General features: G+C 35.3%; 3 protein-coding genes across 5 annotated transcripts; 2 read left to right on the forward strand and 1 right to left on the reverse strand.

Annotated features, from left to right (window-relative positions):
- Positions 1–545: 545 nt before the first annotated feature.
- On the forward strand, positions 546–16,190 carry ISA3 (isoamylase 3). 3 transcript variants are annotated; one of them, XR_002815393.2, is made up of 26 exons: positions 546–668; positions 756–893; positions 1,076–1,136; positions 1,235–1,306; positions 1,868–2,025; positions 2,428–2,506; positions 3,669–3,902; positions 4,818–4,922; positions 6,409–6,513; positions 7,103–7,237; positions 7,384–7,470; positions 7,603–7,660; positions 7,809–7,872; positions 8,629–8,728; positions 9,404–9,504; positions 9,995–10,046; positions 10,673–10,735; positions 10,991–11,080; positions 11,163–11,235; positions 11,563–11,642; positions 12,004–12,108; positions 12,185–12,286; positions 12,358–12,419; positions 13,089–13,197; positions 13,358–13,626; positions 16,010–16,190. XR_002815393.2 is itself a non-coding variant. In XM_023679415.2 (25 exons), the coding sequence occupies exons 2-25, from the start codon at positions 799–801 to the stop codon at positions 13,484–13,486; spliced, it is 2,319 nt and encodes a 772-aa protein (XP_023535183.2). In that variant the 5' UTR covers positions 546–668; positions 756–798; the 3' UTR covers positions 13,487–13,629. The 3 variants fall into 3 exon arrangements, 1 of the variants encoding a protein (XP_023535183.2); XM_023679415.2 differs by lacking the exon at positions 16,010–16,190 and having other exon boundaries at positions 13,358–13,629; XR_002815394.2 differs by lacking the exons at positions 546–668; positions 756–893 and having other exon boundaries at positions 1,230–1,306.
- A 1,460-nt stretch (positions 16,191–17,650) lies between these two features.
- Positions 17,651–18,428, forward strand: LOC111796443 (uncharacterized). The gene has a single exon (XM_023679045.2). The coding sequence runs from the start codon at positions 17,767–17,769 to the stop codon at positions 18,205–18,207; it is 441 nt and encodes a 146-aa protein (XP_023534813.1). The 5' UTR covers positions 17,651–17,766; the 3' UTR covers positions 18,208–18,428.
- An 837-nt stretch (positions 18,429–19,265) lies between these two features.
- Positions 19,266–20,572, reverse strand: LOC111796451 (blue copper protein). The gene is made up of 2 exons (XM_087124879.1): positions 20,288–20,572; positions 19,266–19,789 (listed from the first exon to the last, which is right to left on the reverse strand). The coding sequence occupies exons 1-2, from the start codon at positions 20,454–20,456 to the stop codon at positions 19,389–19,391; spliced, it is 570 nt and encodes a 189-aa protein (XP_086981005.1). The 5' UTR covers positions 20,457–20,572; the 3' UTR covers positions 19,266–19,388.
- Positions 20,573–21,916: the final 1,344 nt, after the last annotated feature.

Consider the following 21,916-nt stretch of genomic DNA (forward strand, 5'->3'; position numbering starts at 1 on the left):
TTTTTAACCCATCGGAGTATATGATATATTTTAACAAAGACAAAAAAAATGACGTCATATTTCAAAAAATGACGTCATATTTTCCTAAATTGTTGCAAATCAGCTCATTTTGTCTTCCCCCCCCCCCCCCCCCCCAATTATCCCTCAAACTTATCAAATTACACCTCAAACTTAAATAAATAAATGTTGTAAAATTAACCACTAATTAACCGTTTAATAAATTTTCACTTTAAATATTATTATAAAATATGTTCAATAAGTTATAAAAGGATATGTTATTAAATTAATTTTTTGAGAAAATATGACATCATAACTAATTTTTCTGGTCGAAATTTATTAATTTTGTAAAAATAATTCTATAACTAATGTGTGCATTAAAATTTTATTTGATTTTCCCACTACTTTCCATCAAAATTAATTAGTAAATTAATAAAATAAAACGCAATTTGATGAAATTTATTTTTTAAAAAAATTGGGAATGATTTTTTTTTTTTTTTTCTGACGACAAATTACCCAACCTAGTGGGACCCGCAAAAATTTGATATTTAAGAAAGAGGACAAGCTAATCCCAAAGCCCACCACGTATGGAGAGTGTTCCTTAGAGTTCGGTTCACGTGGCAGACATGAAAATGATCCGGTTTCGTTGCCGCGCTCGACTTTCCAAATCGGTAAATCTCCATTTCCAAAAAAGCTTCACAAATCCCATCATCTAACGAACTTGATCCTCATTTTCATCACTGCGCCATTTCTTTCAGGTCTCTCAGCAATCTGATCACTTCCAGCTTTGAAGATTCGAATATGATCCGTTCTATACCGCTCCACCATTCAGCTCCTCTTCAGCTTCCTCTCTTTGCATCATCCTGCACCGGAGCTGCTCATTCCGTTCAGTTTCGGTATTTTTCATCGATCTATGGCCGTATTTCTGTTTCTTTCTTCGGTTTCGTTATTGGATTCTTTAATCGGAATGCAATGTCGTCCTAATTGATATGGAGTTCTATTGATTTATTTTTTTGTGAGGTGTATAGGTTGTTTCTTTTTGTCTCTTTGACTTTATTTTCCGTATTTGTTTGATTAGATTGAAGCCGCAAGGGAAGGGAGCTCCCGGAAGCAGCAGCAGCCAAGAGGTTTTTAGTGAGGTATGGTGATATCCACAACTTATGTCTCGTTTCTTTCAACTTGTGATCAATGATTTATGTCTTTGAGTGACTTGGCTGAGCTTTTCTGCTTAGATTAGACAAAGCAAGGAGGCGTCAAGATTTGCACTGTAAGTGCATTTGGTCGTCGTGATCAAGATCGTGTGCTGGAGGTTCATACTCATTCCTTATGGCCGTGTTTGCTTTTTAGTTCCATCTTGCATTTATTGTAGGGAGAACGAAATGATGTTTGCAAATTAATCAATCTCTCATCGATTAAGAAAAGCTATTTTGGACGGAGAAGAGATAAAATTACAATGGATTTGTGATGAAAATAAGTTTAAAATGGACATAAGTATCCAAAATGAACGTGGGATATCCAGTTGTTTGCGGAACATCACTGTAGTTAGTGGTTCTCCATGAATGGTAATTCAGCAGTTACTTTATTTTCAGATTATGAAGCTTCGGCTTTACTTCAAGGACCACTTTTCTGTGGCAAATGATATTCCATTATGATAGTAAATTGCAATTTATGCCAAGATTGATAGTGAGGAAATGAGGACGTGTTTGCAATTTTCCTCTGCATTATATATAATAATGTAGGGCCCCTTTATATGGTTAGAAATTGCTATCTGATTTTGGTTTTATTTAAGCCAAAGATATGTTTCGTGGCAATGAATCTTTAGCAGTACCCTACATTTAACATGGCACATGGTTTCTGTTTGCAACATCAGCAAGAAGCCCCTGAAAATTTGGACACTGGCCCGATGTTGAAAATAGTCCCAGGCCAAGCATTTCCCTTAGGCGTTTCAGAAGTCGACAACGGGATCAATTTTGCCATTTTCTCACAGCATGCTACCGCTGTCACCATTTGTTTATCATTTAATGAGAGGTGCATTTCTAACTTGCATTATATATTGAGATTAAAATGCCGCTTGTAGACTTTTTGCTTTAAATTTTGGGTACGGTGCAAAAGCATTTATTAAGATATCAACTTGCAATTTGCAATGGATATTTATCATCCATGACCAACTTCCACTGGTCTGGCTTGGGGTTGAAAGGATGTGATGCTTGGAATACAAAAGTTATACCAATTGAAATGGTCTCTATCTCTTTCTTCAACATAATATTTGCATGAAATTTCACATGTTTCTCTCTCTCTCTCTTGGTGGTTGAGGTTATCTTCTTGAATATTCATTTGCTTGTCAGTTTAGTAATATTAGCATTTTCCCCCGTCTTTTTCCTGTTCATTCTTTCAACTTCAAGCTTTTGATGTTAATGTTGGCCCTTTCAGGATTGATGATAGAACGCTGGAGTTCAAATTGGACCCTGATGACAATAGAACTGGAGATATTTGGCATATTTGTATACAGGTTTGCAGTAAAAATATGTTGATTAATTTTGCAGTGCTGTTGCTTTAATTTGTTTACAGTTATCATTTTTCGTCACTGAAACTTATTTGGAATCTCATGTTATATTCCTTTCTAGTATTCAGAAGGTAAAACACATTGTTTCATGGGTTTTTATAGTTGCATGTGAGAATGTAACATTTTGCTTTCTGATTTGTACTATGTTGCTTGTTGGCAATCGGAAGAAAGGCTTCTAAATCACTTATTAAAAATTGCTCGAAAAGTTACTGGAGTCTCGGTTTTAGTGGGCAAGGGAATTGAACTAATGGAGTCACTTATGCAGGGATGGTTGAACATGATTTGCACCGTCAGAATCAAAATTCATTTACATTTGAAAATCTGATTAGTTCTCTACCTTGCAATTTTGACTAATTGGTTTCGCAGTTTACTCTTATTATTCTCCATAGTCCGTTTGGCTCTTCTGTACACCGAAAGCCCTCATCTTCCTTGATTCTTGCAGGTTTTAGTATATTGATCGGCTTTGGTTGGATTGCTACTTCAAGCAGTTTCTTTTAATTTTGATGGTTTGATACAGTCTGATTGTTGAATAGAATTATGGAATATAGTTCATACATTTGTTTATAAGAATGATATTTAATTTTTTGTTGTAGTTCATATAACACGTGACATCAATTTGGTATACAGGGTCATGCTGCTCCATTGTGCTTTGCATACTCTTTCTACTTTCATATTTGTTAATGATAGTTGTGCTTATTTTAAATGTAGTCACTTATAAGCTGTACGGAACAGTTTTGTGGCCATTAGGTTTGAAGATGGTATAATAATTGCATGCACAATAATCAATCACCTGTCAAAAGAGTTCGAAACACACAAATGCACATGGACACAAGCACTAGTTTTCCTTCTTCATTTTCTATCTTTTTTTTTAAAAAAAAAAATACATATAATTGTTATTATATAATAAATGGGGGTAATCCAGTGTGTGTGCATCTTATTCCTTTTATTTGGTCACGTAACACCATTTTTATCGTTTTCTTTTTGTTGTGATGTTGGTTATCTAGAGAAATTTCCTTAGACCTTTGTTTGAGTTCGGCTCCTTCTCTGTTTAGTTTACATGTAAAGAAAATGATGTGTGTTTTACAATTTGTTTGTGCTTTTTGAGCAGGATTTGCCTCGGAAAAATGTCCTATATGGCTATAGGATTGATGGTCCTCAAGGTTGGCATCATGGCCATCGGTTTGATGACAGCATTGTGCTTCTAGATCCTTACGCAAAGTTTGTTGAAGGTCGAAGATACTTTGGGGGTGAAAATAAGTCATCTGGTTTTCTTGGGACCTATGATTTCGATAGCTTGCCTTTTGATTGGGGAGATGACTATAAGCTTCCTAATATACTAGAGGTAAAAGTTTCTTATCTACTGCTAGAATAATTTGGAGGTGCATGCACTATTGTGTGTGTGTGTGTGTGTGTGTTTTTTTTTTTTTTTTTTTTTTTTTTTTTTTGTTAATGTTAGGGTATATCTTTTACCTGAATAAATGCATTAACACATTTATCTGTAAAATATTAGGCAGAGATTAAGGGAGTGAGATACACGTGTTAGGTTTTCTTTACCCAAGTATTACTTTAGTGTTCAATTGCAAGATTTATTAGTAATACCTTAGAATTCATTTGGAGAGCTTTGCTTTTGTCCTTGGCGTCAATTCTGTGCCTTTTTAGCCTTATGGGACTTGAATAATATTTTGGGGTCTGGTCTACGATACAATAAGGTTTTGGCATCTCAATGGTTTTGGGTCAATTGTTTGTGTGATGATGGAGAAAGTTGTCTCAGATTCTTTGTTTTGGGATGAAGGCCATTTCTTTCTACAAGCGAGTTATTTCCTAGAATATTTGGTTAGAAAGAAATAAGAGAACCTTTTGGGGTATTGATATTTTGTGGGAAGACAATTAAGCTTCGGCTCATTTTAAGCTCAAACATCTTTTGCTATTACCGTCGTCTTGATTACCAACATTTTTAAGTCCTAGTCCTTTTCATTTTTAAGTCCCGGTGTTTGTTAAGTCCTAGTGACCTCCTCTCTCTCTCTCTATATATATATCTATCTATCTATCTATCTTTTTTATTTTCTGCCTTCTTTTGTACTTTCATTTATCTCATGAAAACTAGTTCGTCTATAAAGGAAAGTGTTAGCCTTGTCAAGTAATTTTACTGCACGTGAATTCTTTCATTGCTTCTCCCACATTATTTTATTTTTCTCAAGAATATTCATATTTGTGTTTTACATATTGACATACTATGTATTTTCAAACTTATATGCAGAAAGATCTTGTAATATATGAAATGAATGTCCGTGCATTCACAGCTGATGAATCTAGTGGCTTGGCTTCAAGCATACGGGGCAGTTACCTGGGTGTTATTGAAAAGGTAGAGGTTATTGTTTAAAGCATAGTGCCGGGATTGTTTGTGCCTTTCTTTTTCTCACAAGTTTTAATTTAGCAAGAATCATGATGAAAGTATGGTATATGGCACATACAATAATTCTGCTAGTGTCTTCTCTTAGTAGAGATAGCACAGCAATTGTGTAATGATTTACTGCGTTACATTCTCTATCATACAAATCGTCATATCTCTGTCATATCTCTAGATCGCTGACTATGACCGAGGGAAGGAAAAGACTGTTGTGCTTATAGCATTGTAGAAGCTTTTAGAATGTACTTGACTTCTATCTGTAATGTTGTAGACCTTCAACTACTTGGAATGGCAGAGTTGTCTTTATGGCGTACGGTTATCTTTTTTAAAATAGAAATTTATATTGGCAAGAGAAAAATTGAAAAAGAAGAGGAGATATCTCCCCAGACGTCCAAATGGGTTACAAAAAGGCCTCCCAATTGGTAAAGATATGCAAAAAGTCACAATTACAAAATTCAGCGGAGAGGAAACACCAAGAAGAAGAAAAAGTTATCATTAGGTCCTAAAAGAAGGTCCCCTGTGCTTGACTCAATCCCCTTGAGAATCTGTTGATTCATTCCGAACAACAACCTCCAAAGATTGGCAACCATGGCATCAGACTAGATAATTCTAGCATGACGACTGAATTGGGGCACTAAAATAAGTTGAGCGAAGGAGCTATCAAAAGTCCTGGGGAAATGAACGATGGTCTTAATGACATACTACAAAAATAATATTTAGCATGCTAAGACATAGATCTGTTTTAACTTTATCATCAGAGTTCATATATGGGTGCTTTAGAATCTTGTTCCCATTAGGCTTAAATTTTTTTTTTCTTCAATCAGAAAAGAGAAAAGTTAAGTGAGTATTCTTGGTTTAAGGATATGCTGGAAGAAAGAAATATGACCATTGCAATTTGTGAGTTCCTAAACCCAGACTTCTTTAGATTTTTTTGGTGATAAATAATTTAGAACTCGTAGGTGTCTTAGAAATTTGTCGGAATATCAGATAACTGTGGGAGAATTTTTCTTTTCTCATGTAAAAATTCCTACTACTTTTTATATTTTGTCTTATTACCCTAGCTTGGTATAGCTGGTTTATTTTGGTTTCAATCTAACCTCTTCTCTGGGTGACAAAATATACAAGCCATTTTTTGTTGTTGTTTCTTGTATTTTCTTCATCTGTAATATACAAACCTAGACTGCAAAAAGTATTCATTGAATATTAACGGTGAAATAATTTCTCATTTTGCCTGTTTATAAAATCATTGCCACAAAAAATTTCTGTGTTAATAATTTCCTTTTGCTAACAAATTAGTAAGTTCCCGACTCTACAGAGGAAATGATACATCTGCCATTTGATAATTTGGAAATTTACTAGTACTCTTTTTTCTTTGCCTCTTTCGCAATTTCCCTTCTGTAAAAATTTATATATGTGATCTTTTACTTTCCCAATTTTGAAGATTCCGCATCTGCTAGAGCTCGGTGTCAATGCAGTTGAATTATTGCCTGTCTTTGAGTTTGATGAGTTAGAGTTCCAAAGGCATCCAAACCCCAGGAATCATATGGTAAATTTTATGCAATAACTTGATTATCTTCTACTGTTGACTACTGAAAATCATCACTATCTTTGTTGTGAAATGCTTATATCAGAGGTCTTGTACAACATTCTTCATTTGAATTGGTGGTACCCACAAGCCTGAAAAATTGGTTTTTGGTTTTTGTAGGTGTCATGGCTATAGAGATAGAGGAAATTTTTGCACTTGGAATGATGTTTTTTAGATAATTTTGGTAAACGAAAATTTCAGTGAAGTTCATATTGATAAATATTTTAACCCCCTTTAAAAGCCAAAAAGACTAAGACTAGGGGCTCAACTTAACCTGCAAATTCTGATATGCCCAAATGCCTAAAATAATTTGTTCTTCTTTCATGTCTTTGTTGGGTGGAGTCATCGTGTGTCATTATCCATACTTCTTTATTTGTGGTGATGATAAAAACTTTCAGAAAGGTACACAAAACAATCTTATGGTTTAGAAATGTGTTGCTGAATAAAATTTGAATAATAATTTGTAAGTTATTCTTTGTTTCGTAGTGAGAATTATACTCCATTGTCACTTTCTTTGTAACTTGGCCTATATGCCTACTCTTATTTAAAGATCAATACGTGGGGCTACTCCACAATCAACTTTTTTGCGCCAATGAGTCGATATGCTAGTGCTGGTGGTGGACCTCTTAATGCTTCGCGGGAATTTAAAGAAATGGTTAAAGCCTTGCATGGTGCTGGGATAGAGGTAAATCATGTATATGATCATTTAATGTACACATAGATGGGATTTTACATCTGATTCAGTTCTCTGTCACTTTATTGGCAGTATCTTTCCTTAATATATTTTGTATCTGTACTTTATTGTGGACTGAGGTCTTTTTCTTGTTGCAGGTCATTTTGGATGTTGTGTACAACCACACTAATGAGGCTGATGATGTATATCCATATACCACTTCATTTCGTGGCATTGATAATAAGGTTTTGTACTCAACTCTTTAGTAAGTTTGTTGTGCAAGTACAAATACATTAGCTTGGGTAATCTTGCTAGTTTCTACTAACAGTAAATAGTATGTTGGAATTTTCTAAATTTCTCATCAACTTCTTTTGTAGGTTTATTACATGTTGGACCTAAGGAATAATGGTCAATTTTTGAACTTCTCTGGCTGTGGTAAATTGGTTCTCTTGGGATTATGCTTATAAAAATGGAAGCTTTACTCTGAATGCATAACTCTGTTTCTTCAATTTATATTTTTAAGTTTAGTTTTGAACTTCGCTCGTCTTGAGTTACTTGGTTTCCCTTTTTTCTTTTTTTGCAGGCAACACCTTAAACTGTAACAATCCAGTGGTCATGGAACTAATTCTTGACAGCTTAAGGCACTGGTATGGAATTCACGCTAGCTTCCTCAGGAACTTATTTGGACGAAATTGATCTATATTTCACTGTGAAACATGCTTTTCAAATATGATTCTGCATACATAACCTTTTATTATTATTTTATTTTTAATAAGAAACAATTTCATTGATATATGAAACTTCCAAAATAAAAAAAGAAAAAAAAAAGGGAGCAAAAATCCCCTATCCAAAGGAGTTAAAAGACTTATCTTACTGGACAAAATATTAGATAAGCAGAGTGAAAAAGAGGTGGTTATTTACACCAAGTAATTGCAAGAAACATGACGTGATTGAAAATCTCCCAAAAGATACCTCTTTGCCTACAAAAAGACCTCTTGATTAACCGATCAGAAGAAGGCCCTGTTAATGTTCAACCAAAGAGCTCTTTCTCCTTTTTAAGTGGGTGTCCAAGCAAATGAGCAACAGACTCTCAGGCAGGCACCTTAGAGTTTTAAATATGTAATTTTGTGTCATATTTTACCGTGTACGGAGTCCACTTTATGCTGCTTGAAATTGAAAAACATTATTAATGTGAAGTCAGGTGCTGCTGCTTAGGATTTGATGTGCTTAAAAAGAAAAGAAAACAAACAAATAATATTATAATCCTTGTACTTGAACTACATATTTTTTTATCACTCTATTCTTAGTTCCTATATTGTGTACGTACTACAGCGCTTGTCTTTTTTTTTTTTTTTTTTTTTTCTTTTTTCCTTCTGCATTTTATCCTTACCACTGAATTTCAGGGTGGTTGAATATCACGTAGATGGTTTTAGATTTGATCTTGCTAGTGTTCTTTGCCGGGGACCAGATGGTGCTCCACTTAGTGCTCCCCCACTCATAAGGGTATGTAAATTCGTGTACGTGTTTTTTTCTGTTAACCTGCGTATTTGACATTTAATTCTGTATCTGGAAGGAGAGAAGCCAAAAATATTTTGCGCAAAGAACTTGTTGCTGAAGTCTATTTTACTTCTTTTTGGATCCTTTTGATAAAGTAGTCTACTTTTATTTTCTATTTTTACGGCGGTAGGTCTAGCGTCTAGCAGGAAAGGTTATATAGTCAGTAGGGAGGGATAGTATAATAAGAGTGCATTTGCTAAGAGTTTGATAGAGACCACTAGTTTTGAAAATAGAGAAATGGGGTCTGACGGATAAGGTAAGATGGATAATTTTGTGGCTGTTTGGTTTGAGCTTGCTCAAGGAGGGTTGCTTTTAATTTCCTTGAATTACTTGAGACGCTCTTCATCTTTCTATAGTTTTTCTTATTCTTTACAATTTCAAATTTTTTTTCCTATTCCTATCTTTTGATTGTTCAAATTTGCAATTTTTATAATTTCAGTCTTACGATTTTGCATACTCCTATTCTAATTACTTATACATTCTACTTACCTGTGAAATTAACTGTATGTTTGGTGTAAGTTTAGCCATCTTCATTTGCTTCGTTGTCCTCTTGTTAGTTTAATTTTATTTTAGCATAAGTCAGGTAGATATGGTACAAGATTGATATTTTTGTTGGTTCAGGCAATATCAAAAGATGCTATCCTATCAAGGTGTAAAATAATTGCAGAACCATGGGATTGTGGAGGTCTTTATCTTGTTGGTAGATTTCCAAATTGGGATCGGTAACTATCTACTTCCCTCTGCATTATTAATTATGAGTTTCAATATATCTTTTGTTAGAGTTAAATGTCAGAAATATATATATATCTTCTGTTTGATTACCGTTTATTTTATTACAAGCGTAAGCTTTTAAAATTAGTAATATTTTAGCATGCGAGGTAGGAATTAACCTAACTGACATTTGATGTTCTGCATGAAATATATATGTTCTTCCTTTTCTTTTTCTTATTGTATATTTTATCGAGCATCAGGTTTTTTTGCCCCAAACTTGAAACTCTAAAAGTCTAGTCAAATCCTTCTACATTTTTGTAAACATGTTCATGATTTTACACATTGTTAGTTTAACATTTAATGAATATTGTCATGTTAGGCAAGTTTAATTTTATGCATGCACACCAGGTCTGTTCTTTTTTTTTTGTTTGTTTTGTTCTTTTTTTTTTTTAATTTTAAAATTGAAGCATCAATCCATTTTTAGTACATTCATTCATGCAGGTGGGCTGAATGGAATGGAATATACCGTGACGACATTAGAAAATTTATCAAGGTAATATTGAGTGGGAACACTGTTTGTTTCTTTCTTTCCTTCGTTTTTTAATTGCTGATGTGTGAGGAATTTATTTTCATAATCATATAATTTTTTTAAGGTGAGGATCTAAATATTTATATAATTTTGGATTTCAGGATATAGGCATTAATATCATCTTCAATAAAGTTCTTGCTGTATGTGTAACAATGCAGAAACTTAAGAAACAGAGTTAATTTTATTAATCTGATAAGTTTCATGTTTATGAGTGAAGGAGGCCATAAGTAGGTCACTAACTAATGTTAAAAACCTGCTAAACAGGTAACCACAATGAACCCCCAGTTGTCTAACTGTACAGTAAATATTTGAATACTCAGTAACTAACAATAGCACAGAAAAAATTTAGTACATCAAATTCCTTCCCTTTAGAAACTTGCGTCTGAGTTTTAGCGTTAATTGAAAACTATCTGAAGGGCATTACTCTTTGAGTAATAGCCGCACTGAATATGGGGAATATGAAATCCAGTTGGTAACTCTACCCTATTGGCTGTTCTTCCCTTTGGAAAGATATATATTTGATATGATATTAAGATTACTTCTCTTGTAACATACCTTAATAATTTTTCTTAAACCTTTTCCCATTTTAGGGCGACTGTGGCATGAAGGGAAGCTTTGCAACTCGAGTTTCTGGGTCTTCTGATCTTTACAAAGTAAGTTTCGGCTTTCTTTTAATTTATGCTTGGTGAGAATAGATTCAAGTGTGTTGTGATATGGGATTATAGTGGGGAACGTTGGCTATGTTACTTGGCCCCTGGATGTGTCCCTGCAATAAAATATTGGTTCTAATTGTGTATATCCTTCTGTATCTTCACTATTATTTAATACTTAACCTCTTCCTACTTTATCAATAGATATATACAAGCTCTTTGAAATATCTTGTTTAGGCTTTTCACTTTTTCCTACAGGTGAATAACCGTAAGCCTTATCATGGTATTAACTTTGTTATTGCTCATGATGGATTTACACTTCGTGATCTAGTTTCTTACAATGTCAAGGTATGTATGGTTGTCATTTACCCATTTTCTTTTGAATTGATCCTCTAATCTGTAATCTGATTTTATGTTCTCATTTGTGTAGCACAATAATGCCAATGGAGAAGGTGGAAATGATGGATGCAATGATAACTTCAGCTGGAATTGTGGTTTTGAAGGTATGCAAGGGACCATACTTTTGGTTGATTGCGGTTCTTTTTAATTGGTCTATTGGTGTATTGCTAACTAGTCAGTTGAGTTCAATGCAACGTTGCTTTGTTATTAATGCTCGAAAACACTATCAATTTATTTTATGTTTTTTCCCAGAAGGAATTGAATAAAAAAATCAAGTTAAGCTGCATCCACACTTCACGTGCCTTGCAACATGGAAAACAAGCTTTCTAGGCTTTCATTCACGTTTTAAACTCAGCTTCATCATTTCTAATAATAAAGTTTCATTAGGGATCATACATATAATTGTTTTTCAATGACTATTCATATGACAGGAGAAACGGAAGATGCAAATATTAGAGCTTTGCGCTCAAGGCAAATGAAAAACTTCCATTTGGCACTAATGACATCTCAGGTATAACATTTCCAAAACCCTTCCCCTGACCAAAGTTTCCTTTGGGTCTCGAGCCTTGTGCAACAAAGATTTTCTTTACTGCTAGATATGGCAAGCTTTGAAATTCTTAGATCTGGATGTTTTTCATCGTTTCTTCATCTGTTTCTTTCTTTTTCTCTTTTTTCAAAGTTAGATTGAGGGGATGATACTCTTTTCCACTCCTCGTTTTTAAGTTGTTTCTGGATAGAGAAGCTTTGTTTCTCTGGTGGTGTGTACTTTTTCTTATTAAATATCTCTAACGTGGTTCTGGAAATGTTGAGGTTCTATCTCTCTCTTTTTAAATTATTGGGACCAATGTTAGTTTCTGGTTGCTTTTTTTCAGGGAACACCAATGATGTTAATGGGGGATGAGTACGGGCATACTCGTTATGGAAATAACAATAGCTATGGACATGATACAGCTCTTAACCATTTTCTTTGGGGACAGGTCTTTGTTATGTCACTAACCTTCCTAATGTATAGTCGAAGTTCATATAACAACTATTCATGTTTTTGGTCTGTAGTTAGAGGCACGGAAGAGGGATCACTTCAGATTTTTCTCTGAAGTGATAAAGTTTAGAAGGAAGCATCCCCATTTATTCAGTCGGGAAAATTTTCTCGGCGAGGTGATTTCTCTCCACTTTTTTCCGCCCTTCAAAATATGCTCCTCTTGGGATTAACAGAGGATTCACTGCAGAATGACATAACTTGGCATGAAAGCAATTGGGATAATCCTGAAAGTAAATTTCTTGCCTACACGTAAGCACTCTTGAATTATGCTAAACTCTAAAATGCATGTTTGTTTCGTCAAGTCCATTATGCATGAGGTGCAAATTTCAGCAGCATTTTAATGTTGATTTTATTACTGAATAAGCAAAAACAGCACACTCCCACCACATCGTGCTTGTACTGAGCAACTAATATAATGGACGTGTATGGACCTCAATTGAGTATCACCTACCATAGAGATTGAACATGAACTCTTATTGTCATTCAATCTAGGATAGTATTGATAGCTTAGTGTGAACAGCGCCCTTGTGAAACCAATGGAAAGAAGCCCTTGGTACTTGATTAAATAGTTAAGATTTTGATGCATAGCTTGTGTTATTGTTTGTAAATGCCTATTGGCCTTTTGCTGGTATGCATAGGAGGATTTGACTCTATAATCTGCATTTAGTACCTTTCCTCGCCTTCCCTCCCAAAAGAACAAAAATAGATAGGAGAAAAATGAACCGGCAGGTCTTAGAGAACAGGTTTGTCAAAGATGTGTATATGTATACTCACTTAACGGATATCAAGCCATGGAACTTTATGCTATGTTTAGCCCATCTTCTTGGGACTGGCTTCATGTAGATGTGCACAAAATTGGTCATGCAAACTGTTTTGGGAATCTATGTTCTATGTTTTGAAGATTTCTAGTATTTACAGGCTTCATGATGGTAATGGAGAAGACGTTTACTTGGCATTCAATGCTCATGATTATTTTGTCGGTGTTTCATTACCCTCTCCTCCAACAAAGCGAAAATGGTTTCGTGTGGTTAGTTTCTCTCTTGCCATTTTGTTGCTTCTAATTTCTGTCCAACTTCCTTACTTGAAAAATATAGAGTTGCTTTAGGCTTGAATTAACTTGGTAGAACTGCATATTTTTCAAACCGTGTTCGTGAATGAGTTTTTATGGTTTTTCGCTTCTCATGCAGGTGGACACCAATCTGGAGTCTCCTCAAGACTTTGTATTGGATGGCGTTCGGGGCATTGGAAGCACCTATAATTTGGCTCCCTATTCCTCAATTCTTCTGAAAGCCAAGTTAGAAAATGAACTTCTTTGATACTAACTCTATAATTAATCAAACCATTATTAGGCAGATGAATCAAGTTCTGTACAACATGACAATCGAAGTATCGTGGAAGAAATAAATTATGCAATCTAATGGAGGACGTGTAGAGCTATCCTCGGCATGGAATTCAGGTACCTGTTTTATGTTTATAGCATATTGGGAAATTTTTTCTTTTTCTTCTGAAACAGATTAGAGTGTTGTTCATTGTTGCAATTACTTTCAACAATTAGATATAAGTGAATAAAATTATGATCATTAGGTATCTATTTTAGAATGTCTTTTTTATGATTTTGTTACTTTCGTCTTTGACCGATTGAAATGCATCCTTCTAAAATAAATGGAAGTCTTAGCAAACTTCTTTTCCTCGATCTTGATTCATGTAGAAACTTGATCTTGATTCAGGTAGAAACTCAATCTTGATTCGGTAGAAACTCGATCTTGATTCGTGTAGAAACTCAGGATCTATGGTCCTAGTTGAACTGAACTAAAGAGAACAAAGTTCATACCGGTATAATTTCTTAGTTGAGTGAAATACCAGAGAATTAGGTACCATATGAGCAGGTCCGACAAAATCTCTGTATAACCTCCTCAATTTCTCCATAAAAGAGCTAGATTAATTTTAACCCTTGGTATTGAAAAGAAATTGTTAGGAATACAAACATTATCATTCATTAGTTAGAAGTGAGCCTCGATTTCTTAGCAATATGGTTTGGGTGATAAAGATCACAGCCACTACTGTTCTTTCTAATAGAAAGATTATGAGGATAGCTCGAGACATCTTTATCGTAGGAGATAGCTCAAGGGATCTTTATGATGTGATAAAGAGTGGTCTTCATCAACTATTTCACGTTCATGGATCGAACTCTAATAGAAGGTTCTCCGAACCAAAGAAAAATAGAATTAGAACAAGTTCTTAACCTAGTAAAACTGGATGGTTATCATTTGGTACTTTGTTCAACGACAACATTATAAACTCTAATAGAATGTTCTCCGAACAAAAGAAAAATAGAATTAGAACAAATTCTTAACCTAGAAAAATTAGATGGTTATCGTTTGGTACTTTGTTCAACGACAAAATTATAAACTCTAATAGAATGTACTCCGAACAAAAGAAAAATAGAATTAGAACAAATTCTTAACCTAGAAAAACTGGATGGTTATCGTTTGGTACTTTGTTCAACGACAAAATTATAAACCGTCCCGTGAAATTTATGTTAGTGTTATGTCAAGTAAAATGAATACAATATTATTAGATAAGTAATCATATGGAAATCTAGACTACAACAACAGCGTACAGCCCTACAGGTTATATATATAAGTAAGAGATTAGGGATCACAGCATTCAAGTCTCCAAAACTTAACCATATAAGTAAGAGATTAGGGATCACAGCATTCAAGTCTCCAAAACTTAACCAATAAGGGAAGAAATGAATAAAGTTGAAAAAGGTCAAAAAAAAGATAAGGGTAAGAAACACGTGTCAAGAAAATTTGTGGGAAACAAATATGTAGGGTTGAAAAAGGCAGGGGACAGCTGCCCTCTTGCTATTTCTGTAGGAAAAAAAGGTGTTTTTTTTTAGGTGATAGTGGTGACTGGAGACTGGTGCTTTCCTTAACCACAATACGTGGAATGTCACAAGGAGTGACAATGTCGTAATTATTCTATTCCTGCTTTTTGCCTGTGACAACTATCATCTCGACCGGCCCACTCGGTGACAACCCAATTGCCACTATCAATAGCTGCCCTGCCCTTCCCCTCTTCTTTTCTACAACTAGATTCAATAATGGCTTTAGGCCTCCGGTCCCTTAAAATACAGGACACTGTTCTTGGCCTATGATTTTGTTTATTAGTGTTGGGGAAAAGTTATGTTTAAATCTCCAATATTTAAGTGCTTAGAAACTTCTCTTTCATTTTTTTTTCACTTTAAAAGCTTTAGGTAATTGAAACTTTTAAATGTTAGGAATTAAAACATATAATATCGGGAGGAGGTGAGTTAAACCCTACTATAGATCTAACTTTGGTCTTTGAGTATCGTAGTTGTTCTGATATTTTTATTTTTATTTTTTGTTTTTCTTTCTAACCCGTTCTTTTTTACGTATCGAGTTTCTTGTTCTTTTTAGTTCAACAATATGGGAAATGGGTTCTCGAACTTTTGATCTCTTCATCAAATTTTTATATTTTATATCAGTTAAATTATGCTTACGTTGGTTAGTTTATTTGTTTTAGTGTCAACACCACTATAGCTCCTAATCCGTTACCTCCTTAAACAAATAGAACAAAGGACGACTATAATAGTGGGTTCATTTCTAGAAATAAAATATAGTTTTGTCGACTACGAGCCTTACCATGAAGATAAAAGAAAAATTATATTATGAAGATAATATAAAATACACATTGTGGAAATTCAAGAAATAAATTAACTTAGTTCTTGGTATTCATGTTGCATAAATTTGTATGTCAACTCCTTGTTGTAAGCAATGAATCAGTTGGATTGTTCTTCTTATTCTTTGTCGTAGTGGTTCAAGAACAAGGAGGAAGTGGGACGATCTCAAGAATATTTTTGTGCATTAATGGTGGGACAATTGTGTGGGTAAATGATCAAATTCTTTGCCCCAAAATCCCACTGTTCCTTCTTCACTCAACATCATATATTTGGGAACAATTCTTCTTGGTAATTTCAATTTTACTGTTTAAATATCTGCCATTAACCCTAGGTAATTTAAATTTTATCCATGTTTTACCAAAAATAAAATATCATTTTGGTTTACATAATTTAAAATTGGTCCTATTTTATAGTTATTGTTCTTTTAAATGTCTAAATTTAACTAAATGATTAAAAAGATTAATTATTTATTATTTAATCCTGCTAGAGTAACGAACTGATGTTACCTCGAGTAATTTTATAATATAATTTTATTATTCAGAATTATGTAATAAAAAAATTAAATATTTAAAATTTTCAAAAAAGACATTTACCAAGTTCTAGTCGAAAAAGACATTCTTTTACTTCAGTTAAGCCACACATAAAATTTTGTATCTATTTTATCCTAATATTATATAAAGAAATCGATCCCTTTTTTTATTATTATTCGTTGAAAATCTTTCTTAGCAGCACTCTTTTTTATTCCTTGCAATTCTTTTTCACCTGACAATTTTAAATATTTAAAATCTACATAATATTAATTTTATAATTTTCTCCTTAAAAAAATAATCTTAAATAGGGTGGAAACTTCACTCTAATATAAGACGCATTTTAAAACTATTGGTAGTGATACGTACAGACAATATCTACTAGCAATAGGCTTGGGCTGTTACAAATGATATCAGACAATAATATCTACTAGCAATAGGCTTGGCTGTTACAAATGATATTGGGCTGTTACAAATGATATCAGACAATAATATCTACTAGCAATAGGCTTGGCTGTTACAAATGATATCAGAGCCACAATAAGCAGACAATATTTACTAGCAATATTTACTAGCAATAGGCTTGGGCTGTTACAAATGATATCAGAGCCACAATAAGCAGACAATATTTACTAGCAATATTTACTAGCAATAGGCTTGGGCTGTTACAAATGATATCAGAGCCACAATAAGCAGACAATATTTACTAGCAATATTTACTAGCAATAGGCTTGGGCTGTTACAAATGATATCAGAGCCACGATAAGCAGACTTGGGCTGATATAAATGATATCAGCCTATCAGAGCCACAATAAGCATACAATATTCAGCCTATCAGAGCCACAATAAGCGGACGATATCTACTAACAATAAATTTGGGTTTGGGCTGATGATATCAGCCGGACATTCTCTATAGTTGCCCTAGCTCTCTTTTGGAATGGTCAATCTAGTTTCACCTTACCAAATTTCTCCCACAGCTAAATTGCATTTTTTAAATAATATATTATTATTGCAATAATAATATTTTTTTAATTAAAAGAAAACTCATAAAGGGTACTAGGTCCGTTATCCGTTACCGTTAATTAAAAAGTTTTTATGGCCTCGTGATGATCAAACCTTAAACCCTTAGACAGCTCTTAACACCGTCAAAACTAACTCTAGCCGACGCGGCAACTCCTCAGTTTCCCTTCTTCCCTTCAGAATTCACACGCGCCGACGCGTGTGTTTCTATATATATATATATATATATTTATAAGCCTTTGTAGAACCCTCGTCTTCTCTCATCCTCAATCTCTGCAACTGAAACTTCCCTTCCATCTTCCATTTTCGTCTTCTTCCCTCTTCTCTTTGCATTTTTACGGCCATGGCTTCCTCCTCCGCCTTTGTCTTCGTCGTCCTCGTCGCTTTAATCGCCGGCTCTTTGGGCCAGGCTCCGGGCGCTGCACCGGCCTCTTCTCCAACCAAGTCGCCGCCGGTCTCCTCGCCTAAATCGGCTCCTTCGCCTACTGTGGCGACTCCTCCGGCTTCATCACCGTCGTCGTCCCTTGCTCCGAGCGGCGCGGCTCCATCTCCTTCCACTGGAACTTCACCACCTGCTATGTCGCCGGCTACTTCTCCACCGGCTCCGCCTACTGCTCCTTCGGAGTCACCAGCACAAACTCCAGTTCCAAATCCTTCGATCTCAACTCCTCCTGCTCTGGCTCCGTCGCCAGCCTCCACTCCTGGCAATGGTGGTGCTGTGAACAGAATCGCCGTCTCTGGATCTATCATCGTGGCTGTAATTTCCTCTGCTCTACTGCTTTAAATGTAATCGGTCTGTCTTCACTCTTGGCTCTCCTCTGGAGCCGCAGATCTTAGGGTTTCATTATCGGCATTAGTCTTTGCTGTAGTTTTCTTAGTATATTTTTTATTTACTTTTATTTTTGGTGTACTTAGGATCCGAGAGGATTAGACGGTGACCGCTTCATGATTGTTGTCATTTATTTGGATTTCTTGGTTTTACTGTGCTCGAGTCGATTTGCTTCACTCTCATTGTCATTACTATTACTTATTAGATCTCATATTCTCTCTTAATCTGCCGGATCTCTGTGTTTTCATTTTCCTCCATCTACTGAATTTCCGCACATCGAAGCGACGGTAGCGGCGGCGCCACGGCGGCGAAGGTACAGAACTATGTTAAAAACTTTAGAATTAACTTTAGGGGGAAGGTGATAATAATGGAGTCGAAGACAGCTGGTGATTGTGAATATTTCTGTTAGGCATATCCCTCTTTTTCTATTAAAATTGGGGATTCATAATGAAAAAGGAACCAAACAAACGCAAAGGGGTTGTAGGCTGTCGCTTTGTGCGCGCCTACGCTTTCCCCATGTGCCTTTCACCAGTACTTCGTCTTTTTCAAAAGAAAACGCGAACAGGTTCCCCCCTTTGGGCCCACTGCTTTTGGGCCCTGGGCCCATTTGGCCCATTTAATTTCTTCTTTCATGGTATTATTTTTCTTATTTCTAAAAAGATTTTTTTCTTTTCTTTTCATGTTTTCAGTCATGTTCTAGAAACGGTAAAAAAAAGATCTTTTTAAGTTCAGATAATAATATTATTTCATTTCTTTTAACCTTTTTTTTTTTTAATCTATTGGCTAAAAATTACCTCTTTTCATTTTTTTTTTTACCTAAGTTTTTTTTAATTAAAAAAAAATAAAGGTTTTACTTTTTGTATTCCCAAAAAAAACATTAAATCCATAAATTCTATTTAAATTTAGTGTTTGAACTTGGTCTCCAATGAAGGGTTTCCTCCCCCAAAACCCTAACCCTAGTTTTTAATTTGATTCCTTAATTTAATTAATTAAGCTATAAATTTCTGATTAGCTTTAAAATGCAAAATTAATTTACTAATTAAGTATGTGGAAAATAGACCAACCGGTAACCGGCAACATTCAAACCAACGCCGATCTCAAATCTCAGAAACATTTACGCATATAATCTCAATTTCTTAATAACCCACAGCCAACACCAATGAACCTACCAAAATCGCGTAGAATTTGGGGGAAAGAGACGACCCTGAATTCGAGGAACCAGCTGGAAGCTTCGTCGTCGGCGTGGTTCCGGTGACGGAAGGGGTGTCGCTTGCTGGGGACGTCGGAGTGGTGGAGCTGCCGCCCCCTGACGACGGAGAAGTGGACGATCCTCCGGCAGCAGCGACTGTGACGGAGAGTTTCATGCCGCCATCGCAATGCCCCATGGAGCTGCAAATGAAGTAGTGAGTCCCGGCGGTTTTTAAGGTGATGGTGGTGGAGCCTGAACTGTCGGAAGTTATGGAGCTTCCAGCCGAGCATGCTTTGTAGTCACTGGCACTAACTTCGTCCACCGTGTGGCCTCCGGCATAGTTGAACGCTGTCACGAAGAAATTCGAGAAGAAAATATAAGCAAATACAAATATGCTCGAAAGGTGTTCGACGTTATTCCCACAAGAAAAAGTAAATAAACATTCGAACAGATACGAATGCACAAAAGCTGTTCGACATTATTCCCATGAGAAAGAAGAGATGAATATGAGCAGATACGAATGCACAAAAGCTGTTCGACGTTATTCCCATGAGAAAGAAGAGATGAACATGAGCATATACGACTTCACAAAAGCTGTTCGCCTCTTGGGAGGGAGTCTGCTAATTTAGGGAATTTTAGGGAATGATCACAGAGTTTAAAAGTAAAGAATATATCTCCACTAGTATGAACCACAAGAGCTTATGCTCAAAGTGGACAATATCATACCCTTGTGTAGAATCGTGATTCCTAACAGAAACAACCGGTGAACACAAGAAAATACAAATGCATGAAATACGCTAAACTACACTTCTAAATGAGAAAAAACAGAAAGAATCATTAGCAAACCAAGTTTGTCGCCGACGACGAAGTTCTTCGCAGAAGCCCACGTGCCATAATCAACACCGAGAGACCAACCAGAAGTGTCTCCGACAGTATAAACAGTAGCCGAGGTCGGGTGCACCATGCAGAACCCAAGAACCAGGAGGGAAACAAGTCCAGCATGGAAGCTCGCCATTAGAAGGTAACAAATTTAACAAGTAGAACAGAGGGGGCAAGGCAGAGATCTGAGGATGGAAACAGAGGATTGAAGGCTTTGCATATATATAATGGGGAAGAAGGGGGAGTTGTTGGTTAATAGAGTCAGTGAAGTTTGGTCTTAATTCAAACAATTTTGGTGGTGTGGGGGATAACTTAAGCCATACTTTTTACCTAATACTTTGAGCTAAGTACTTTCCACTATCATCATAATGGGAATTTGGGGAATTTTAGTTCTTTAAATGAAGAAAGTTTGAAATTACTCTTAGTTTTTGAAACCCTTTAATGGGTTCAAATATTGATGAACAGTATGGTATGAAGAAGCTTATAATATTTTGATTTAGGTTACCATATCTTCAAGAAACCATTATTTCCTTTGCTAAGCTGTTGGAAGACAAAAGAAAAAGGGGTAAATTATGTGCATAGGGAAAGAGGTGAATAAGTGTTTACATGTATTTTGGGCCAAATTTGATGAGAGGAGTCAATGGCATAGGTTGTGTGCAAATGAAGGAATGCATGTGAAGGTGGCTTCATTTTATTTGTCCAGACAATGATAGTTTTGGTGCCATTTCTTTGGGGTCAAGGTGGCGGTTGTTGTGGTAGAAAGTCCCTTGGGATTATAATTATCATTTGGAGGTGGCATGGAATGATGTATAATGAATGCTTCATGTCTACTAAACCTTATATTTTATTAAAAATATAACCTAAATTAAAGATATCTAATGCTATTTTGAAACCTAGAACTAACAATTCTGTTCATATATTAACCGTAGGAGTATTTGTTGAACTTCTTTGTTCATATATTAACCGTAGGAGTATTTGTTGAACTTCTTTAGGTAGGTTTGAGGATATTTTTTAATTTTAGAAAAAAAAGATTAAGGGTATTGCCGTATGAGATTCCACGTCAGTTTGAAGAGAGAACAAAACAAGGGTCTAGAAACCTCTCCCTAATAGACACGTTTTAAAACTGTGAGGCTGACGACAATACATAACATACCAAAATGGATAATATTTAAAACAGTGGGCTTGGACGGTTACCAATAGTATAAAAGCCGGACACTAGATGATGTGCCAGCGAAGACGCTGGACTCCAAGGGAGTGGATTGTGAGATCTCACATCGGTTGGAAAAGGGAACGAAACTATGAAAAACATCTTTCTAACAGACGCTTTTCAAAACCATGAGACTGACGGCAATACAAGCCAAAGCGGACAAAATCTACTAGCAGTGAACTTGAACTATTACATAATGAAACTTTTGAAAGTTCAATCACATTTTTTAAACGAAAACCCTAATAAAAGTACTCGAGTATTATTAAAAATGCAAAGTTCACAAGTGCTTATATTAATTTAGCTTAAAATCTGTCACTGTCCCAACTAGAAAACTTGCCGACTAATCCTGATTTAGCTTGTTTTCTTATCTGCAAAGATACAAACAGCGA

The sequence above is a fragment of the Cucurbita pepo genome, chromosome 6, assembly GCF_057944985.1.
Source record: "Cucurbita pepo subsp. pepo isolate OVF chromosome 6, ASM5794498v1, whole genome shotgun sequence".
NCBI lineage: Eukaryota > Viridiplantae > Streptophyta > Magnoliopsida > Cucurbitales > Cucurbitaceae > Cucurbita > Cucurbita pepo.

Excerpts from the sequence above, each read along its gene's own strand:
- ISA3 (XM_023679415.2), top strand. The coding sequence starts at position 799 with ATGATCCGTTCTATACCGCTCCACCATTCAGCTCCTCTTCAGCTTCCT. Across the intron at positions 7,238-7,383 it reads TGCATGGTGCTGGGATAGAG|GTCATTTTGGATGTTGTGTA; the intron begins GTAAATCATGTA and ends TTCTTGTTGCAG. Across the intron at positions 7,873-8,628 it reads CTTGACAGCTTAAGGCACTG|GGTGGTTGAATATCACGTAG; the intron begins GTATGGAATTCA and ends ACTGAATTTCAG.
- LOC111796443 (XM_023679045.2), top strand. The coding sequence starts at position 17,767 with ATGGCTTCCTCCTCCGCCTTTGTCTTCGTCGTCCTCGTCGCTTTAATC.
- LOC111796451 (XM_087124879.1), bottom strand. The coding sequence starts at position 20,456 with ATGGCGAGCTTCCATGCTGGACTTGTTTCCCTCCTGGTTCTTGGGTTC. Across the intron at positions 19,790-20,287 it reads CGTCGTCGGCGACAAACTTG|CGTTCAACTATGCCGGAGGC; the intron begins GTTTGCTAATGA and ends TCTTCGTGACAG.